The 20,155-nt window shown below is 39.5% G+C and overlaps 1 protein-coding gene across 21 annotated transcripts in view; it reads right to left on the reverse strand.

The window, feature by feature from the left end:
- The window catches only part of DST (dystonin), a 493,789-nt gene that overhangs the window by 185,927 nt on the left and 287,707 nt on the right, over positions 1–20,155 (reverse strand). For all 21 annotated transcript variants that reach the window (XM_049652833.1, XM_049652831.1, XM_049652828.1 and 18 more), the window contains one exon: positions 12,617–12,783. In XM_049652833.1, the coding sequence (XP_049508790.1) occupies positions 12,617–12,783 (167 nt within the window). The remainder of the gene's footprint in view (positions 1–12,616; positions 12,784–20,155) is intronic.

Genomic DNA, 20,155 nt, shown 5'->3' on the forward strand with positions numbered 1-20,155 from the left:
CCATACATGACACAACCTGATCAACTCAGATTCTTCCTGTAAGTCTTGCTTTTCTACATTCCCAGATGCTGTCTACTATCCTCATGTGTGTATCTGCCACAATTCATTCTAACTCTGCACTTGCCTCTCACAATGGACAGCAGGCTGCCTGAAGGCAGACCTTGTTTTAGCCATGTTTGTATCTTCAATATCTAGCATGATGCTCGGCACACGAATATTTGAAAAATGAATAAATTATAAAGAAATGAATAGCTTTGAGGACTGGAAGGTACCATTTGGCACCTGGTTCAAATTCCTGATTCCTAGGTTTGTTCCTTTTCTTTTTGTTAATTTCTACAGATAAAGCTACCATCGATAGCTTCCAATCAGGATTTCACACCCTTATCAAAATCCACACGGGACAGAACACAATGCCATAACTTCTCCATGAACTAAACAAACACACATCTTAAGGTTTCCTAAAGGCTTTCTCTGCTAAAAACAATCTGGAAAACAGGCATGCAGTGAAAACAACAGGCAAGGGATAAATTACAAAGTTTCAAAAAGTATAATTATCACTCTGAATTTACAGATGAAACAATTTAAGCTTTAAGAGATTAAGTAATTTGAAGAATGCAAGCTGACAAGGGCAGTCAGGATTTGAACCCAGGTGTATCTCTCTACAAAGTCTGAGCAAGGTGCTGCGCTGTGCTGGCATTATAAACTGAAATCTAATTAAATCATAACATCCGATATGAAGCTGAAAAATCAAGGTAAAGAAAACAGAGAAGAATTTATGCTTCTGCTGGTGGGGAAAGTGATAATGATGATGGTAATACAAGAAACACAAGAGAGTGTGTCTGTGCATGCTGGCATATTCAGAAAAATAAACTGTATGAAATAAATGTAATTCCAGACTGTCACCCAAACAGTACTCATCAATATATACTGTAACAATGTTTTCCACACTTGGAATGGTGCTAGGCCCTACTCCAGACTGACAGAATATAGAGAAAGGCCTGGTTATCTGTATTTTAACAAGGTTCTCCCCTTCCCCCAGGGTGATTCTTATCAGGCAAGTCTGGGAACTAAATCATTTTCAAATCCTTCTTGCCTCTAATACATTTCTCATTTTCTTTCAAAATCATCCATATTCTGCACTGGCAAAAAAAAAAAAATCCATAACACTATCAGATAATTATGTAACAAGACAAACACAAAGCAGACACAAACATGCCTACTGCCTTAGACTCTCAGTAGGAGACAGCAAGCCTTTTCCCTCTTTTCCAGTGCTGATTTTTATTGCTTAAATCAAGAGGAAAAGAACACGTTTAGGATTAGAGGGGATGGGGCGGAGTCACATTTCATATTGGCCCAACTCTGGAATAGACTGTAAAACGAGGTAGCTGACGAAGACAGCATTTGGTGACAGATTGTTTCATTGAAATAAAAATCACTTAAATAAATTTCACGATAGGAGATACCTGATCATGTGAAAGGACACTGAGCAATAATTTTCTTTCTCACACAAAAAAACAGAAAGTAGAATGGTTATTACCAGCGTTTGGGGGGTGGGAGAACAGTTCTGGAGATGGATGGTGGTGATGGTTTAGCAACAGTGTATTAACATACCAAATGGTAAATGTTACGTATATTTTACCACAGTTTTTCAAACTTTAAAATAATTTAAAGGACCATTTTTACATATTTGAGCAAAAAGGCTCTACTGAGATAGAAACAAGTAACAGGGCTGTGACTCAGGTGTCCTGTGATTTAGTCCTAACTTGTTCTCTGACTGTGAACATGCATCCAGAAACCTGTGTCTCAGGTTTCTCATTTCTCCTACAAAAAAATGAAAATCAAGGATTACAGAAAATCAGGAACTATAAGAATCATCTGGAATTCCAGGGAGTGTCTTGAGATTTGTGTGCAGTGGAAGAAAGCCATTTTAGATCTGAAGAAGCCAACTGATTTGTCCAAGGTCTCAAGAGAAGATTTATGTGAAAGTACCTGTGAAACTAAATATAAACCACTATACACACGGGTTATTAAAAAGCATCCACTGGCATGTAACCAATGTAATGAAAATGTCACAGAAGGCCTAACTTGGCACTTCAGTAACACTAATCCTAAATAATTCTTCCCAGTCAACAAACTAGCAAGTTCATTCATTCACTCAACATTTAATAAGCACCTACTATGTGCTGGGCAGAGAGGCACTAAGAATATAGGCACTGGGCATACGAAGAGCTCAGAGCTCTAAAGGGAGTTCAGGAGTAAACCAGGAGAAAACCTGGTTGGAAAGAACACCCTGAGCACCAAGGCAGAGGGGGAAAAGCCTGCACATGTTCAGGCCTGGAGGCCACGTGAGAACAAGGATACCACTGCCTGGGATGGGAGCCAACATCAGGAGGACACATGGTAAGAGATGACTGGAAGGATGCAGGGGCAGAGATGATGCAGAATCTCATGAACTTTTTTTTTATGTTTATTTTTGAGACAGAACATGTGCACACACGTGTGCACAGGGAAGGGGCAGAGAGAGAGGGAAGAAGAGGATCCAAGGCAGGCTCTGAGGTGTCAGCACAGAGCCCAATGCCGGGCTTGAACTCATGAGCCATGAGACCATGACCTGAGCTGAAGTCAGACGCTTAACTGACTGAGCCACCCAGAGGCCCCAAATCTCATGAATTTCTTAAAGGATTTTGAATATTTTTCTAAGAACTAATGCACTGAAATGCATTAAGGAGGTTACAGGCCTAAATGATCAGATCTGAGGTTACATGCAGAAGAAATCTCAAGTATTGAAAGTATTCCCACAGAAGCCAGTAGGGAACCATAGTGACTGCAAAAGAATGTGGCAGCAGTGGAGAGAAGCAGACAGGGAAGGAGATATTTCGAAGGTCAAATCCACAGAACTTAGGGGTGTGGGCATGGATGGGAGTCAACACAGAGAGAAAAGAAAGTCAACAGGCAACCCCCCAAAAACTCCCAACATGTATTGGCCTAGATCTGAGCAGGAAGAGCCCAAGAAACAGGAGGAAAACCAGGGCAGTGTGGAGCCATAAAAACCAAAGAAAAAAGACTAGTATTTCAAGAAGAAAAGAATGGTCAGTAGGGTCAAATACAGAGGAGAAAAATGAGGCCTGAAAACGACCCATTGGATTTAGCCACATGGAAGTCATTCTTGACCCTAGAAGAGTTTTGGTGGATTATGGGGCCAGAGGCCAGAAGAAGTGAGGTAAGGAATAAATATGGAGTAAAGAAATGTAAATGGAGGGTACAGACAATTCTTTTGACAAGTCTGGCCTTTAAGGAAAGGAATGATGTGAGGCAGTAGACGGGAAAAAAGCATGGAGTTAAGAGAGGAATTTTTTTTGTTGTTTTATTAGCCAAGAGGCTTCAGCGTGCTTAAAATTCAAGGAGAAAGATCTGTTAAGGGAGAAAGGTTTAGTGTAATGAGAAAGAAGGCTTCTGAGGCAATGGTAGAGATGGGATCCAGAGCACAGGAGGAGGGATACAGGCCTTGGAGAGGTGGAGGAGGAATTCATCTGTCAAACAGGAGCAAAGATGGGCTGGGATGGATGCAAACGAAGTCAGGTCTGTATCTTTGGTAGCAAAGAGAAAGACATTTCACTTGCTGGTGTCAGTATTCTCTGAGAGCAGGAGTGCAGATCATCAGCTGATAGTAAGGGGAGAAAAGGCAGTATGAGTGAGAGAAGGTGTGAATTAACACAGATAGGAAAAGACTGCTGATCAGAACCAGTTGAAGCTGGTAAGCATGAAGTCACAGTGAAACTGATCATCTGCATATGACTTTTCCTGGTGCGCTTCACTGCTTGAGTACATGCACAGACAAAGCAGGTAGCTGGGCGCGCACAGGCTCAGGCTTTGCTGGAAAACTAGTATGTACTCAGCAGCATGCAAGGAATTGAAAGGAAATTATGTGGAAAAAAAAAAAAAAAAAAAAACAAAACCTCCATTTACCTAGAAATCAGTCTTAAAACAACGTCTGTACTCCAGAACACGACGCACCTGCTCACACACAGCTGCATGAAGCCACATACGTTACTCAACATTTGTTCTCTGATAGATCACACAATAACAATATGTATTCAATATGCCTCACTTATCCTATGGCAGTTCAGCAGTTACCATAACAAATTCCCGTAGATGACTGTTTGGATTAAATCATGTTCAGGCTTAGCATGTTTTTACTGTTCTTATTGGTACAAAAAGTATCTCCCCTCAGCCCCCTCCCCTCAGCGGAAAAAAAAAAAAAAAGGACAGCAAATAAAGATGAACATGCAAGAGACCCACCCATATTTTTGTAAATGGGTGTATATATTCCTTTATGCTCCTATTTGGGCACGTATTGTAGAAGGAAACAAAGCCATGAAGGTAATTTTCCCTTTCTCAGAACTAGATGCCTCAATTTATTTCAAATTTTCTTCCTATTTTTTTCTATAAAGTAACTCTCTACCAACAAGACAGAAAGCAAAGTACGAAAAATGCTATGATTTACAGCGAGTTTAGTTAGTACTTCAAGATTGGAACCTACCAATGGAAATTAAAAGATACCTAAAGAGTTACAATTCTCAATTCACAAAGAACAATTAACCCCATAACAGCTTCATACACTTTAACAAATACAGAGAATAGTATTAATTTTGATAGAGACATAATTCTTTCAATACCTATATTTTAGTGAACTTAAGTAAATCTTACTCTCTAGGGGATAAATATGCCTCCAAAAGAGGGATAAACTTACTTTTTAGTCTGATAGAAAATATTAAACCACTTCATATCACAAAATAACATATAACAGGAATCTGAAAATGAGTCGAAATAAAGACATATTGCAACAAAACAGATGGACCTATCAAAGAAAAATAGATGGATAGAAGATATGTCAGCTACTCTTGCAACATAAGAGAAATCTTAGTGTTAGAGAAAGGTAAGAAAATGTCGAAGGGAGCCAGGACGAAGGAAGCATATGTCAAGTTTCAAAGTAAGGGGAGTATTTCAGCAAAGCCCAGCTTCTCTTGTGCTTTACAGGCATCACGTGCCCTGTTATTAGTGGGTGGGCAGCAGGAAGGGAAGGAATCTGATGTTTATTACATACTTCCCAAACCTCTGGCATTGTGGCCCACATTCTCTTGTATGTTACCTCAAGACCACCCCCACTGCTGGCATTCTAACGTCTTAAATGATCACATCACTCTCAAATTTGCCAACTTACTTGGTCATTTTCCCCTAAACTCTCAACACATACATGTTTAGACTAATAGCTTGCACACCAGAGGGAAACATAAGCCTGCAATTTCAGCTCTGGCACATACCTTAAAAGCTGAAAAAAAATTATATGAATAAAAGGGTAAATTAAAAAAGAAGAGAGGGCACCTGGCTGGCTTAGTCAGTAGAGTGTCTGACTCTTGATTTCAGCTCAGGTCATGATCTCATTCATGGTTCATGAGTTCGAGTCTTGTGTCAGGCTCTGCACTGTTGGGATTCTCTCTCCCTCTCTCTCTGTCCCACACCCACCTGTGCACACTTGCATGCTCGCGTTCTCTCTCAAAATGAATAAACAAACTTAAAAGAAGAATAGAAAAAAATGAATGGGGTTTAATATCTGCTAGGATGTCATTAACAAATAATGGAATGTTTCTTTCTTAAAGGCATCATGGAGGGGAAACAGTACAGAAGGGTATTTCAGTGCAACTCTTCTAGCAGACAATCCAGATATAGGTCTTAAAACTTTAAATGCGTTACCCTTCGACCTAGAAATTCTACTTCTAGGAACTTGTCAAACCAACACACTCACACATCTGCACAAACACACATACAAAGTCCAATACAACACTTTTTAATAGCAAAAAAATGTAAAGTCCATCAATACAATACTATTAAATAATGTTACATCCATACATCAGAACACTCTGTAGCATTTTAAAAGAATAAGGTAAACCCATTTCTGCTGATATGGAAAGACATCCAAAATAAATTAAGGAGAAAGAAAAATGTGAAATAGCATATATGCCATTCTCTCAACTGTGTTTTAGAAAAGATTATTTATAATAATGTTCAAGATTCGGTGCTTATGTAAATTATACCTCAACAAGCTGACCCTCCCCCCACCCTGCCTCAAAACACGTGTTTGTAAATGCACAGAACATTTCTGGAAGACTATGAAAGAAACTGAACAGTTGTCTCTAGGGAAGGGGACTGGGTATCTGGGGAAAGAGATCACATTTCAATGCATTCGCCTTTATTCTATTTGAGTATTTTACTATGTTAATGTATTACATTTTGTTAGTTGCTATTTTTTTTTATATAAAAGTCACAGATGCAAGTCAAAGTAGGGTTGTGGCAAGAAATACCACAGTATAGTAGGAGAACCTACTATAAAATTTACCAGGCTTTCACGGTGAGCTCTCAGAATTCAACTGTGTTGAGTTTATCTGGTAAGGCAAATAAGCAATTTGATTTTGCCTCAAAAACTGAAATACTTGTAACTTTTCCAAAAATTATAACCTTCGGGGCTCTGTGTCTTTGCCTAGCCCATGGCCACACACACACACCAGAGACCATACTTGTGTGTATGCGCACACACATACACACACCCTCAGACTTCTGGGTTCTGCAGCCTAAGGGCAGACCTGGTTCTGAAGGGAAAAAAATCCCCTCATCAACACTAATCCAACTTCCTATGGGAACATTTCAAACCCTAAAGGGCCTCCTCCCAGTATTAAACCAGTCCAATCCAGTTCAGCTTGTAAGGTGTGACTGAATCCAAGCATGCGGCTTAATCACAGGCCTCCAGGTCAGACTATTAAACATGATGATTCTGACCACAGCCTTACAGTCTAATCTTCCCAATTACAGCATCTTTAAACATTTAATGTAATGAAATATGATGGTCCCATTAAGTTCTAATTCAAAATGCAAACAATGAACAAAATAATTGCTATCCAACTACACACTCAGACAAGTGAAAAGCTTCTGGCTGCCTGATTAGAAAATATTTAAATGGCGTGCTCCTGAACACAATCCATCCTAAGAAAGTGGAGTCCTCCTTGGTTACATAATGTATGTAAAACATGCTTATGAAAAGAATGCCAAGGGCCTCAAAAGGAAATTCAAACCAGTGAATGGCATAAACTAAAAACAAGACTAGGACAAACAGAAACTATTAAGCAGAAATAATCTCTCTGCCAAACACACCACCCCTCTACCATGTGAGTCGTGACATATTCGTACCTTTCCATCCTACCACCTTAGGTTTTCACCTGGCTCTACCGCACATATTGCCCTGTTCTTTGTGGCCTGTGGGCGAACATTCATGTTCATGCCTGCTCAGGCAGACATGTTTTCACAGTGAGTGCTGCTGTTTGGGAACTTGGCTTTCATCAATGTTCTGGGGCAGTTATCTGCATGCAGTGACTGATAAAGTAGGACAAGTCAGGGGCGGAATGTCAAGCTAGAAGCCAGAGCTTTATTTCTCTCAAAAAGAAAAACAAAATCAGTTTTACTGTGATAACTGAGCACACTCTTAAATGAGAGCACAGAAAAATCAGCTGAACGGTCTGACTGTAACACCTACTATGAAGAACATGTGCTACTAATGGGAATTTTAGTCCTCTGTATCCAAACTCTAGGAGAATGATTAATCTACTGCAGTTTAGAATCCCAGAGGCTGTTGATTCTCAGTTAACTCTACTTCTCTTGCTTTTAAGCTACTTACTCATCAGATGCTTTTGTGACATCCTTTTGATCTAAGTCCATCAAATCCAGTCTACCTTGTTATTCTTTTGAATGAAAACCAAGGTTAGGGGCAACAGTGAGGCTTATTCACCTAAGATCTCTTACCAGCTGTGGTTTTCAGTGAAAAGATTTTAATACTCTTTCAAGAAAATTTAAACTATACAAACAAAACAAGTACAAGCTAGTACAGATATATGGTAGTTTTATTATTTGAATTCTTTCCACTGAAAACTGAACACAACAAACAGACATTCCTAGAAAGAATCAGGAACAAAATTTTCTAAAAATTTATTTATTTTATTTTTAATTGATGGATAGTTGACATACAATGTTGTATTAGTTTCAGGCATACAACATAGTGATCCCATAATTCTATATATTATACCATGCTCACAACAATAAGCAATAATCATGGTTACCATCTGAATCAATGACCTATTTAAGTAGAACCTATAAGAGCTATCCTTTGTAATCTCTTCCACTATATCATAGTACTTTATCATTCTTATTACCCATTGCATAATCCAGGCTCTTCACTTTCTTGGGGATAATATGACATACCCAAAACTACAGAACAGTTCATTTGTGGTTTTGCTCTCACTTATGCTGAGTGTTTTAATGTTCTCTTATTATCTACAATTTTCCTCACATTATGAGTTGCTGCTAATGCCATTTTCACTGACGGCTAATTCTAAGTTATGTGACTGATGTCCCTCACTAATTTCTTACGAGGGACAAAGATCTTAGTTGGCATTTATATATATACTATTCATGTAGACATTTCTTAAATTCATCGAGAATTCTCATGTATCTTTGCTGAATATCATTAGTTTTCAACACTGCCCTAGCACAGTTGCTCAGGTCAACAGTTCCATTTCTGGATATCTAGGTTACCTGCAGGGTATTATGGTAAGTAGTTACACAGAAGCATATGAGGACTTGAGACTCCTGAGCTGTCACCTCCATCATTTAAAAGGTATGTCGTCGAGTACATTAGTTTCCCTTTTGAGCCCCAGTTTCTTCAGTAATTTAATAATGTGATCATTTAATACGCAGATAAAAATGGAAATAGTGTCATCTATTTCACAGGACTGTGATCATTTTAAAAGCTACCATATATAAAAACAGCTAACACAGAAACTGATACATGGTCAACAGTCCACACATATTTCTTGGGTGCCTTCTATGCAACAGTTACTTTCTTTTTAACTTCAGGGATGGTTTTTATTGTGTAATGTCTGTAAGTTACTCTTACTATAAAAATTTCTTTTTTATTTCATGTTAGTCGAGTACTGCTTACTGGGGTTAACAAACATTCTCTCCACTTCATAAGTCATATTCTATGTGGGAACACTAATAAAATTATGCTAGGCAATCCAAATTAATGTACTTAAGTTTTGACAGTATTGACAGCAATACAAAATCTGAAGGGTGCTATTATTCTGTCCCCATTTCAGATCAGTATTTCTAAATCTTCAGGAGATGTGTGCACAAAAATCTGACCAGATCATTTACTACAATTAATACTCATTTATTTTTAAATGACAAATACGGGGCATAGGAAGCACCTGGGTGGCGCAGTAGGTTAAGCGTCCAACTCTTTGATTTCGGCTCAGGTCAAGATCTCATGGTTCAAGAGATTGAGGCCTGTATGTGTAGCCCGCTTGAGATTATCTCTCTCTCTGTGTCTCTCTGTCCTTCACCCACTCATGCTAGTGCTCGCTCTCTCTCTCAAAATAAATAAATAAAACCTTTAAAAAAAATAGTTGAAATGACAAAGAGTGTCCACTTTCCTTGCAATCCCCAGAGAAATCTTGCATATTCTCTCTGGGGCGTGCAAACTTGCTTCATGAGTGGCACCACAATCCTCCACCCATCCACTCCAGGAATCTCAAGGTTCTTTCCTGCTAAGCCCTCACTCCCTGTCAAGATCCTTCTCAACCGAGTACTCCATACAGTTAGGCTTGGTATTTAAGTAGAAACCAAACCCATGTACCACCTCAGATCATTTTTATTACATAAGTCAAATGAAACTCATATATAAAAAACAACTTTTAATCTAGAAATAGACCCCCAAACCCAATTAAATGGATATGTTTCCACAGCAAGTCCAAATACATCACAAAATTTAGGGGAATAATTACCAAGTAAAAACAACTATAAATTAGACACTACTCTCTAAATGTGATTATTGCTGTATATCCAAAAATCTTCTTACAGTGATTTTTCAATTGTTTATAACTTTCTATTTCCCCTTTAGAGTATTTTAAAACATTCAACAGTGAAAACTATGTGTAGTTCAACCCCATCCATTTCTTACACATGCTAGAAGAAAAGTACTCGATCATTTTTTAAGTAAAAAGAAAAGCTAAAAACAGTTCTACACATGAAAAGTTTCTTCCAGTGAAAAAGGCCACAGTAGTATTTTATGAGGCACATGATGATGAACGTAAGCAACAAAGAAATCTCGTGAGCACTTAAAACTGATACTCAGTATTTCTACCATGAATTCTAACAAGGGAAAACAAAGCCAACTAGGAAATCAAAGTTCAAAGTTAAAACTAAACAATTCTTTTTTTTTTAAGTTTATTTATTTATTTTGAGAGAGAGAGACAGAGAGAGCACGCGCACGCACGTATGCACATGTGAGAGCAGGGGAGGGGCAGAGAGAGAGAGGGAGAGAGAGAGAATCCCAAGCAGGCTCCAAACCGCCAGTGTGGAGCCCGACATGGGGCTCGATCCCAAGAACCATGAGATCATGACCTGAGCCAAAGTCAGAAGTCAGATGCTTCATCAAATGAGCCACCCAGATGCCCTCTTCTCTTTAAAAAAAAAAAAAAGATTTTAAGTAATCTTTACACCCAACGTGGGGCTTGAACTCACAACCCCAAGATCAAGAGTCACATGCTCCAGTGAGTAAGCCAGCCAGGTGCTCCAGTAAAGCTAAACAATTTTCTAAAATGATCACTCTGTCAAATTAAAAGTTCAAAGCAAATAATATTCAAAAGATCCAAATTCTCTCCTAAAGCAATATGAGCTCTATAATATTAAACTTCCCCAGGAAATTTCAGCATTTCTGTCACATATGTAGGAGAAAAACACATAGCATGTATATACTAATTTGTACTTATACTCTTTCACGAGTATTGAAGAGACAATGTCCAGAGACCATTGTTTTTAAAAGTCAATTATTTTAGAATAATAGCCAGCTTCTAAATGCTTTGCTTCTACTTAAAACACTTCAAAGAGAAAAGAGCACACACTCAAAGGTACATCATGACATAAATCCTTCAGGTATAACAATCCAAATATTTTTATTTAAAGGCCAAGATCTTATCATCCCAGGTATAAAATATATCCAATTATGCAGCCTTCTGATGGCCTCATGTTTTAAGTCACATAGAAGTGCAGTATGATGACAGCAATGTCTGTACCGACTAAACCCTCTTGGCACTGTGTTACTTAAGGAGATCTGATACTTTATTTTCAACAAGTGTAGGCGAGTTGATTCTGATTTTTCTTATTAATCAGGCAAACTATACCTACTTCTACTGAAATGTCGTTCCATAAAGAAGCAGACTATTACAGTGTTATAAAGGGGCTCTGGGTGCGGATGCGTGGGAGATTCATTACAGTTTGACTGATGTTAAAATTTCCAAAATAAAAAAGAGGGAAAGAGAAAAAGATCTCTCCCCTTTGTAAAAAAAAGAGGGAAAGAGAGTAAGGTCCTCAGGGGAGTGAAAAGAAAAAAAGAAAGAGAAAGGAGACAGATGGGGAGAATGCGATTTTAAATCAAGCAGACTGAGATTAAAATCTCAGCTCTATGATGTATTAGCAGCGAGACCTTGGCAAACCCAAGGTTCCTCCTCTGCAAAAGTGGGATAATAACAGTTCCTGTTTTGTGGGACTGTTAGATTTGAATGGGATAACATATGGAAATCAATGAACAGAATGCCCCACATGTAGAAAGTTATCAAAATATTAACTATTCTATAAAATTATTATTTTTATCAAATAAATTTGTTAGTCCAATGAGCTATAGCTTAAGCTTACTCTACTTAGGAAGACATTCTTCAACAACATGATATAATTTTTTCAAAACTAAGAAAAGTTACTGAGATCAACACACGTATTGTTTTCAATAAATATTTTCTGGGGCTCTAGCTCCTTAGAAGACATTAAAAGCATGGAGTCAAAAGCCAGAGGCCCCAGGTCTGAATCTCAAAGCTGCCACTTGCTCTGTGTGACTGCAAGCAAGTATTTACTCAGTGCCTCAGTTTTTGTATGGTAACTGGGAATGATGATATAGGGATGCTGTAAGAACTAAATAAATCAATATATGTAAAAACTGCTTAGGATGGTGTCTGGCACTTTATAGTAAGTGCTATGTCAGTGTTAACTGGGATTCAGTTGTTAATAATTCTCACCCAGAAAACTGTTTACGACCCCAAAGTTGTCCTCTTTTGAACCCAGCTACTCATCAGAGTAACCAGTGTAGGAGACTGTAATTTGGACATGTGTGAGCTCTAAGTCTGAACTAAACCCTTACCCTACAACTCATCAGTTCTCCATTTGTACAATCATGCTCATCCACTTGAAGACTCTATATATCAGAGCTTACTGTCTTCCAAGTTACTAGCAAAATTCAAAGATATGATATAGCTCTGTGGTCTGTGTGTATGCACCAAGCTTAGAGTGATGATCTCGCAGTGGTAAGAATCTGATGTTTCTACTTGTACTTGGTCTGTATTTTCTAACTTTCTGCCATGCACATGTATTGCTTCTATAATAATAAAAGGTTATTTTAAAATCTGGAAATGGAAGAAACACTTCTCATATTTGTCTAAGAAAATAGACCCCACAAATTCCATACCTGTATTTATGAATGATGGCATTAAATAGTTTTCCATCTCTCCAGCAGGTAGTGAAATTTTCACACCGTATTCCAGCATAACCCTCTGTTGCCTGCTGTGTCCACAGTAGCAATCTCTCCTTCGCAGACATATCCTCTGACTCTCCAGTAACATGGATATCAGATATCTAAACACAACAGAAAGTGTTAAAATATTAGGAAGAAAGCCAGCTCAGACTGAGAAACTACTATGTACCAAGCACTTCATTAGTGTTATTTTACTTAGTCCTCATAACTCTGACTGGAAAGCTAAATGTATTTTTCCCATTTTACATACAGGGAAACTGAGTTTCAAAGACGTTCATAGATAGAAAAGGAGGATTTAACCTAAGCACCTAATTTTTTTTTTATTATGCCAAAATGTCACAGCACTGAGAATTCTACATTCCTCTTTACTAATCAGATCTGTAAAATAATCCAACCAAAGGTTTTGCCAAGTTCAAATGGATCCAAAGTAAAACCTACAAACTAATCTATATTACCACCTGCAGAGCAGGATTTGATCTGACTGACAGGTATTCTGTGTAAAGAACAAAGAAGGAAACTAGTACTTTCCCCAATTAACTACATTACATAACAATTTGACCTAAAGTCTCTTTAATTTTCTCATGAGTCCTTTCTCAGTTTACTCAACAGGATACCTTTATTAACTGATTTTTTCCCCTATACTTTGTTCATTTTCATTTAATTTTCTAAAAGTCTCTTTCACTAAATAAAGCAGGTCACCAGTTCACATGATTGATTTTCTTAAGAACCTCTCTAACAAGGGTCCTACTTAATCTGCTGATAATGATATTAAGGCACAAAGTGACTTTACCAGGGGTCACACAGTGATTCCAAAGCTGGGATTAACACCAAGAAACAACTGTTCCCTCCATCAGTGCAGGATGAAAGCCAAGGGATCAAGAAAGACAGGCGGGAAGCCAGGATCAGGATGAGTAAATAAAGAATTGGAAGCAATATATAGGGAGGCACAAGTCATTTTGTAACAGGAAAAAAAATCACTCAAGTCATGAGGTTGGCTTCTAGTTCTGGCCACTACTCCCACAGCTTTGAATAATACATTTCATGTCTGTGAGTCAACTTCCTCATCTATAAAATGAGGAGGTAGGAGGGAGAAGCAGATCATGTTTAAGACTCTGGTCAATCTAAAGTCTTACCCAGAGACTGTAAATACAACACAGAAGTCAGAGGTCAGAAGAGCCAGAGTCAAAGAACTGAAAGTAGAAAATCTGACAGTCCCAGACTGAAGAAAGCCTTTGACATGCAGCAGTGCTAGGCTCAGACAGGAAGCCCTTTATTCTTCCCAGCTGCCACAAGAGCCGGAGGCCAGGCCAACCAGGAACCTGGTGCAGGCTGCAGCAGCAAAAGCCCATGCCAGGCCTGGCAGCCTCTAACACCACCACCTGGACATCATGGCGGGAGCCACACACACCCTTTCTCCAATATTCTGCATAGATCTCCATGCCCTGCGGAGCTTGCTCTCAGCCACAGTATGAGACATGCTCCTTGACAAATGATTTGAAAGATGAGCTCAGGGTGTGCCTGGGTGGCTCAGCTGGTTAAGCGTTCAACTCTTGAGTTTGGCTCAGGTCATGATCTCACGATTCGTGAGCTTGAGCCCCTGTCCAGCTCTGTGCTGACAGTGTGGAGCCTTCTTGGGACTCTCTCTCTCTCCCCCCCCCCTTCCTCTGCCCCTCCCTTGCTCGATCTAAATTAATTAATTATTTTTATAACAAAAAAAATAAATATGAGCTCACGGTCTCAATTTAATCATCTTTTCTAAGAACCTGTGCTAATCTCCACAGCATGAAAAGAACTATGTGCATGCATGAACACATTATATAGTATATACAGGACAAATTCCTTTTTTTTTTTTTAATGTGGGGGAAAAAAGAGCAGAAAAATCACCAATGTTATTCCACCCCCAACTTCCAACTGATACCCTGATCTGAAATTATGCTAGAGAGCCCTTCTAGTACATCCCAGGAGTTTAAATTCCATCTCCACCATTTATGTTCGAGTTACTCAACTGTTTCAAGACCATACTCTGACTTGTAAAATAATGATGGTAATAGTTATTATGCTATGTCATGAGAATTCAACACGAACACAGTGTAATGTCAGCAACTTTACTGTTGTGGTTATTATTATTCTTTTTTACAAAGGGAGAAGCAAAAATTTGGCTTTATTATTCTCCCAATTCTCCTACTGTAAAGAGAAGTAAAAAGTTTTTTTTTTTAATGTTTATTCATTTTGAGAGAGAGAGAGAGCATGAGTGACAAGTGGGGAAGGGGCAGAGAGGGAGAGAGAGAATCCCAACCAGGCTACCCACTGTCAGCACAGAGCCCAATGCAGGCCTCAAACTCACAAACCATGAGATCATGACCTGAGCCGAAATCAGGAGTTGGACACTCAACCAATTGAGCCACCCAGGTGCCCTGAGAAGTAAAAAGTTTTTAAATTTGTTGCCTCAAGCAAATCAACATTTATAAAAACAAGGGTTCAGAGAAACAAATCTAGGAAACTATAAACAAGAAAGTTATGCCTCCTGGCAAAATCTCACAAGAGGCTTCTCTTAGTCTTTACAAATTATAAAATCAACTGCTTCTGGGAACCCTTACCACAAGGGAGCTCCGTGGGTGGTAATCACAACTAAATAAAGAAAAGGGAGAGAGTTGGAAAGGCGGGGGACTATTTTCTGCTGGTCAAGAACGTTCCATGCCAGTCCAGTCACTGAATTACCTATTCACAAGGGAAGTCAGTAAATTTCAACTACAAGGTAAGTTTAATAGGTTCAAGTGCTGCTCAGCATTTTATCCCAGGAAGGATATTAAAGGGGGAGTTCTGAGGTCGAAAAATGGTCTAAATATCAACCAAGAGAAAGCAGTACAGTCTAATTAAATAAATTTCCAATGGATGAATTTCAGATTGTTACTCCCACACACTACTTCAGGTTATTACACATGTATACACTATTTAAAAAGCTGTGATTTTCAAATGTATATTCAAATATTATGAACCAAACTTTAACATAATTAAAGACTACTAACACATTGACTCATTTTCAGCTTTTCCTGCCATTTCCAATTACCTCAGTATTATTCCTATAGAGAAACTCAAGGTATTTTTTAAAATGTCCTGTTACCATTAACTACTACCTCTCTTGAGTATATCAAACTTTTCATGATACTGTGCAATCAAAACCAAAATGAAAAATAAATTAAACTCTAAAATTTATGTCTGCAGTTGTCATTGATGACCCCTGATTTAAAATCTATGCATTCAGCACAACAGTCTGAACCCTCCCTCAGTGAAAGGTCAGGGGTGGTTCTAGGAAGTAATCAAGCTTCCTCCTTTCAGATCCTGAAGTCAATACTGAGACCAGAGAAGGTTTCCAATCATGCTGCCTGGGTTCAAATTCCAGCTCCAAGAGTAAACGGGACCACAACCCAGAGCCATCCACATCATCTAAAATCCGTTTTCCTCATTTAAAAAACTTAAATTATGACAGAATCTCTACCTCTTTTGAGTGGTTCTAAAGATTCAGTAAAATAAATCCACATCAAATGCTTAGCACAGTGCCTGGCATACAAATGTTAGCTTCTCCCACCATAATTTTACTAGTAGTATTTGCCACTTAAAGTTTCTCACCAACAATCTGTCAGCTAACACCTAAAGCAAACAAAACCCTTTACACCAGAGCTCCTTTTGGAAACTTGAAGCCCTCATGCCTCACATCCAGGTCATTGCTGGCTACCACCCAAATTCGAGCTCTTCCTGTCACTGAGCCTCCTGAGCCTGTATTTCATCCCTGTCTCATCTCTCCTGACCCAGCTTGCCACCACTCTCAAGCTTTCCAGAAATATCTATTCCAGGGTAAACAAAGGCTCCTAAAACTTCAGTACCGTCACTGCTTCTACTATTTTACTGAACTTGGTCTGTCCCTCTCACCTCCGGTCAAGTCCCACATACCACCAGGCAGGGCAAGCATATTCTAATCCCCCAGTGATGCAAAAATGATAGTTTTCAAACCGTGACCCATAGGTACGAAGACCCCACTTTTACACTGTAGGCCACTCACTCTTATATCACCACCTTCTTCTCCTTAAAAATGATCCCTGTGGGTGGGAGATGGGCTAGATGGGTGATGGGCATTAAGGAGGGCACTTGTAAGGAGTACTGGGTGCTGTATGGAAGCGAATCACTGAATTCTGCTCCTGAAAACAGCACTGCACTGTACAGTAACTAAAATTTAAATTAAAAAAAAAAAAAGATTCCTGCATCCCCCAAAGATCTGACACCTGGCTCAGTGTGTACCTGGCTCCATGCTGTGCCACATCCTCACAGTCCTTCTTCTCTCCACTTCATCCATTCACACATCTATTGCTACGTCCTGGATCTCATCATCTTACACCAGAACTAGTCCGCCTCCGATATTTAACTTCCGATAGTGACTTCCTGTTCTACCACTTTCATTCCCCAACCCTAGGTAAAAACCACTTCTCTGGCTTCATTGACATCTCACATTGCTTGATATGCCTCATTATGATCCATTCTATGAGCCCTCTTCTATCTTCACCTCTTTCTCTAGCTGGCCTGCAACACGTGATCCATCACTTCAACCAACTTCCTCAACTCCCTCACACCCTTCTCCTTGCCCTGCAAGCCCCCAGCCAAACCCCAATCCTGGCCAAGTCAGCTGCACATCTCCCCTACTCTTCCCTCTGCTATAAAGCTCGACTAGAAAACTGCAGTCCCATGTGGACTGCTGCCACCACAGGTTCCAGGTCTGCAATTCAGCTAAGCACGCTAAGAAACCTGGCACTTTTTCTTGGTGTCCTAATTGGCCCGTTTTTCTATCCCTCACAATCTCTCTTTCAATATTGTTTACCATTTGCATGAAATTCCCTACCGTACCACTTCCTTATTTATGTTTACCATTCACTTTTTAATCTCCTTCTTTATCGAGAAAATAGCAACATGAGTAAGAACTCCCTCACTGCCCTGCCCTGCTACCAACAAACTTGGCTTTTGCATGACCTGCTTTTCTCATATGCTCAGAATCCTTCCACCTCCTGTCTCCTGGGGAATTCTCACTCTATCAATCATCCCCTCCACATCTGGGTCTTGGCTCTCAGTATTTAAAAATGCCCATCTCAGGGTGCCTGGGTGGCTCAGCCAGTTAAGCATCTGACTCTTGATGTCGGTTCAGGTCATTATCTCACAGTTCATGAGTTTGAGCCCCACATCAGGCTCCACACTGACAATGCCCATCTCTTCCATCCTAAAACAAAAATAAACAAGATTTATAAACTCAATTCCCTCTTTTCTTATCACTGTCTCTCTCTCTTCCAGTAAAGCAACTGAACAAAAAAAAACCCTCTGTAACTTTCATGTTTTTTAAATAGACTTTATTTTTGTATTTTTTAGCTCTATTATCTTTACTCTTCAACCTGCTGTGATGTGGCTTCCATCCCAATCACTCCACTAAAACTAAGTAGCGGTGACCAGACAAGAAAGTGAGGGAGCTTCCTGCTCGTGACTCAATTTTCCCAGGAGAAAAAGGAAATCAGATGGTAAAATGTAACAGAGCAAGTTGTAAGCACGAAAGGAGGGAGGTCACGTGGTACCTGAAGAGCTGAAAGATATTGTGAGCAATCATCTACAACCTCCTCTTCCATAGTCTCACTTAATCAATAAGCACTCACAAATGTCTGCTAGTACCACTACGAGGAGTTGGTCATACAACCACCCTCATGGAGCCTGCAATTTAATGACAGAAAAACATCACAGAGAAGAGTTCAAGGGTTGCTTTCCAATCTGTCCATTCTCCACTCCTGATCTGTCTGAGGCATCTGTCACTGGCAGTCTTCTTCCCTGACTTTCCTGATGTCACTCCTTCCTGGTTTTCTTCCTGCATCCTTGGCCATTCGTTGTCAGTTTGCAGTAGAGGCTCCACTGCTACCCTTCCTTTAGTGCTATTCCCCAGGCTCAGTCCTCAGCACCCCCGCTTCTTCTCACGCCTCCTGTACAATCTCACCTTCTACAATGGTTTCAACTTCCCCCCTCATACCAATGACTCTGGGATCCCCATGTTGCTCCCAAAACTTACCCCTGAACATAAGAGCCATAAATTCTAACTCCCTAATGAACACTTCTGTCAAAATAGTAAAACCAATCATATATTGAGCACTTCAGTGAGCCCGTGTACTGAAGCACTTCCCAAGTATCATCTCATCATCATTAGATACAATCTCATTTTACAAATGATAATGAAGCACAAAGTGGTTATGCGACTTGCTCAAGTGCACACAAACTACTAACAGGTAGAAGTAACACCTGAACTTGCATCTACCTGGCTTCACTGTGCTTTATCTCACAACCTCTTCAAACCCACTATAGAGAAAGCTGAATTTCTCTTTCTCCATCTCACTCTTCCTTCTGTATCTGTAGCTCAGAGGATGGCCCCATCATTTACCCAGTTGCTCCGAAATCAAAAACACTGAAGTCATCCTCGATGCCTTTATCTCCATCTGTACCTATCTTCAATTGGTCACACAGTCCTATGCAGCCTCTTCTCTCCTCCCTCCCCTTCAACACACACCCCCCAAAATTCCTCATACTCCAGCCCCACTGAACCACTTCTTATTCCTTCAAGAACAATACATTTCCACAGGACACTATGCATTTATATATGCTACTACCTACCTACAGAATGCCCTCACCAGCTGCCATCCCACTCAACCCCTTCACTCATCCATCTCCTTGAAGAAGCCCCAGCTGATTCAATCTCCAGGGTCTGTGAGAGATGTCCCACCATCCTCTCTGCTTCCACAGCGGCGCATACACACACTACTGTAATAACACGTGTTGTGTATAATTATCATCTGTTGATATATCTTCTGTCCCTCTAATATGTGAGCAAACGTACACAAAATGACAATGTCTTATTCATTTTAGCATTACACTGTCTTAACTCTGTCACTGCTTGGCACATAATAGACAGTAAATGCCCATGAGCATATATCTTTGTGATTGAGTTAGGAACCTCTGGAATTTAAATTATTTCATTCAGGCAACCAGGATACCCTTGATCACTTCTGCTTTAGCATATACTTCAAGGTCCCACACAGGAAGGAGAGGCTTTATTACCTACACTGTGCAAACTCCAAGCAAAAAAACTGATGCACCCATAAAAATGTCACTCAACCATTTTTTGTAGGTTTTTGCTTACTATCTACACAGTAAAAATGACATATTTGGCAACATTTTCCAAAAAACTTATTTTGGCACTGTGTAAAAATAACCTAAATCTAGTATTCTCCAAGTTCAAGGAAGAGTATGATGGGAGGAGGCTGACATGTTTGAATTAAAATGTCTTTATATCCCAAGTCCAAGTGAATGCCAATGTCAATCTTGCAGTATCTTTTAAGACAAAATTATGTTAAGTCTAGAATGGTATGGGGTTCAGCAAAGCTTCCACCTTCTTCTAGAACT

Source organism: Panthera uncia, assembly GCF_023721935.1.
Source record: "Panthera uncia isolate 11264 chromosome B2 unlocalized genomic scaffold, Puncia_PCG_1.0 HiC_scaffold_24, whole genome shotgun sequence".
In the NCBI taxonomy this organism is placed as follows: domain Eukaryota; kingdom Metazoa; phylum Chordata; class Mammalia; order Carnivora; family Felidae; genus Panthera; species Panthera uncia.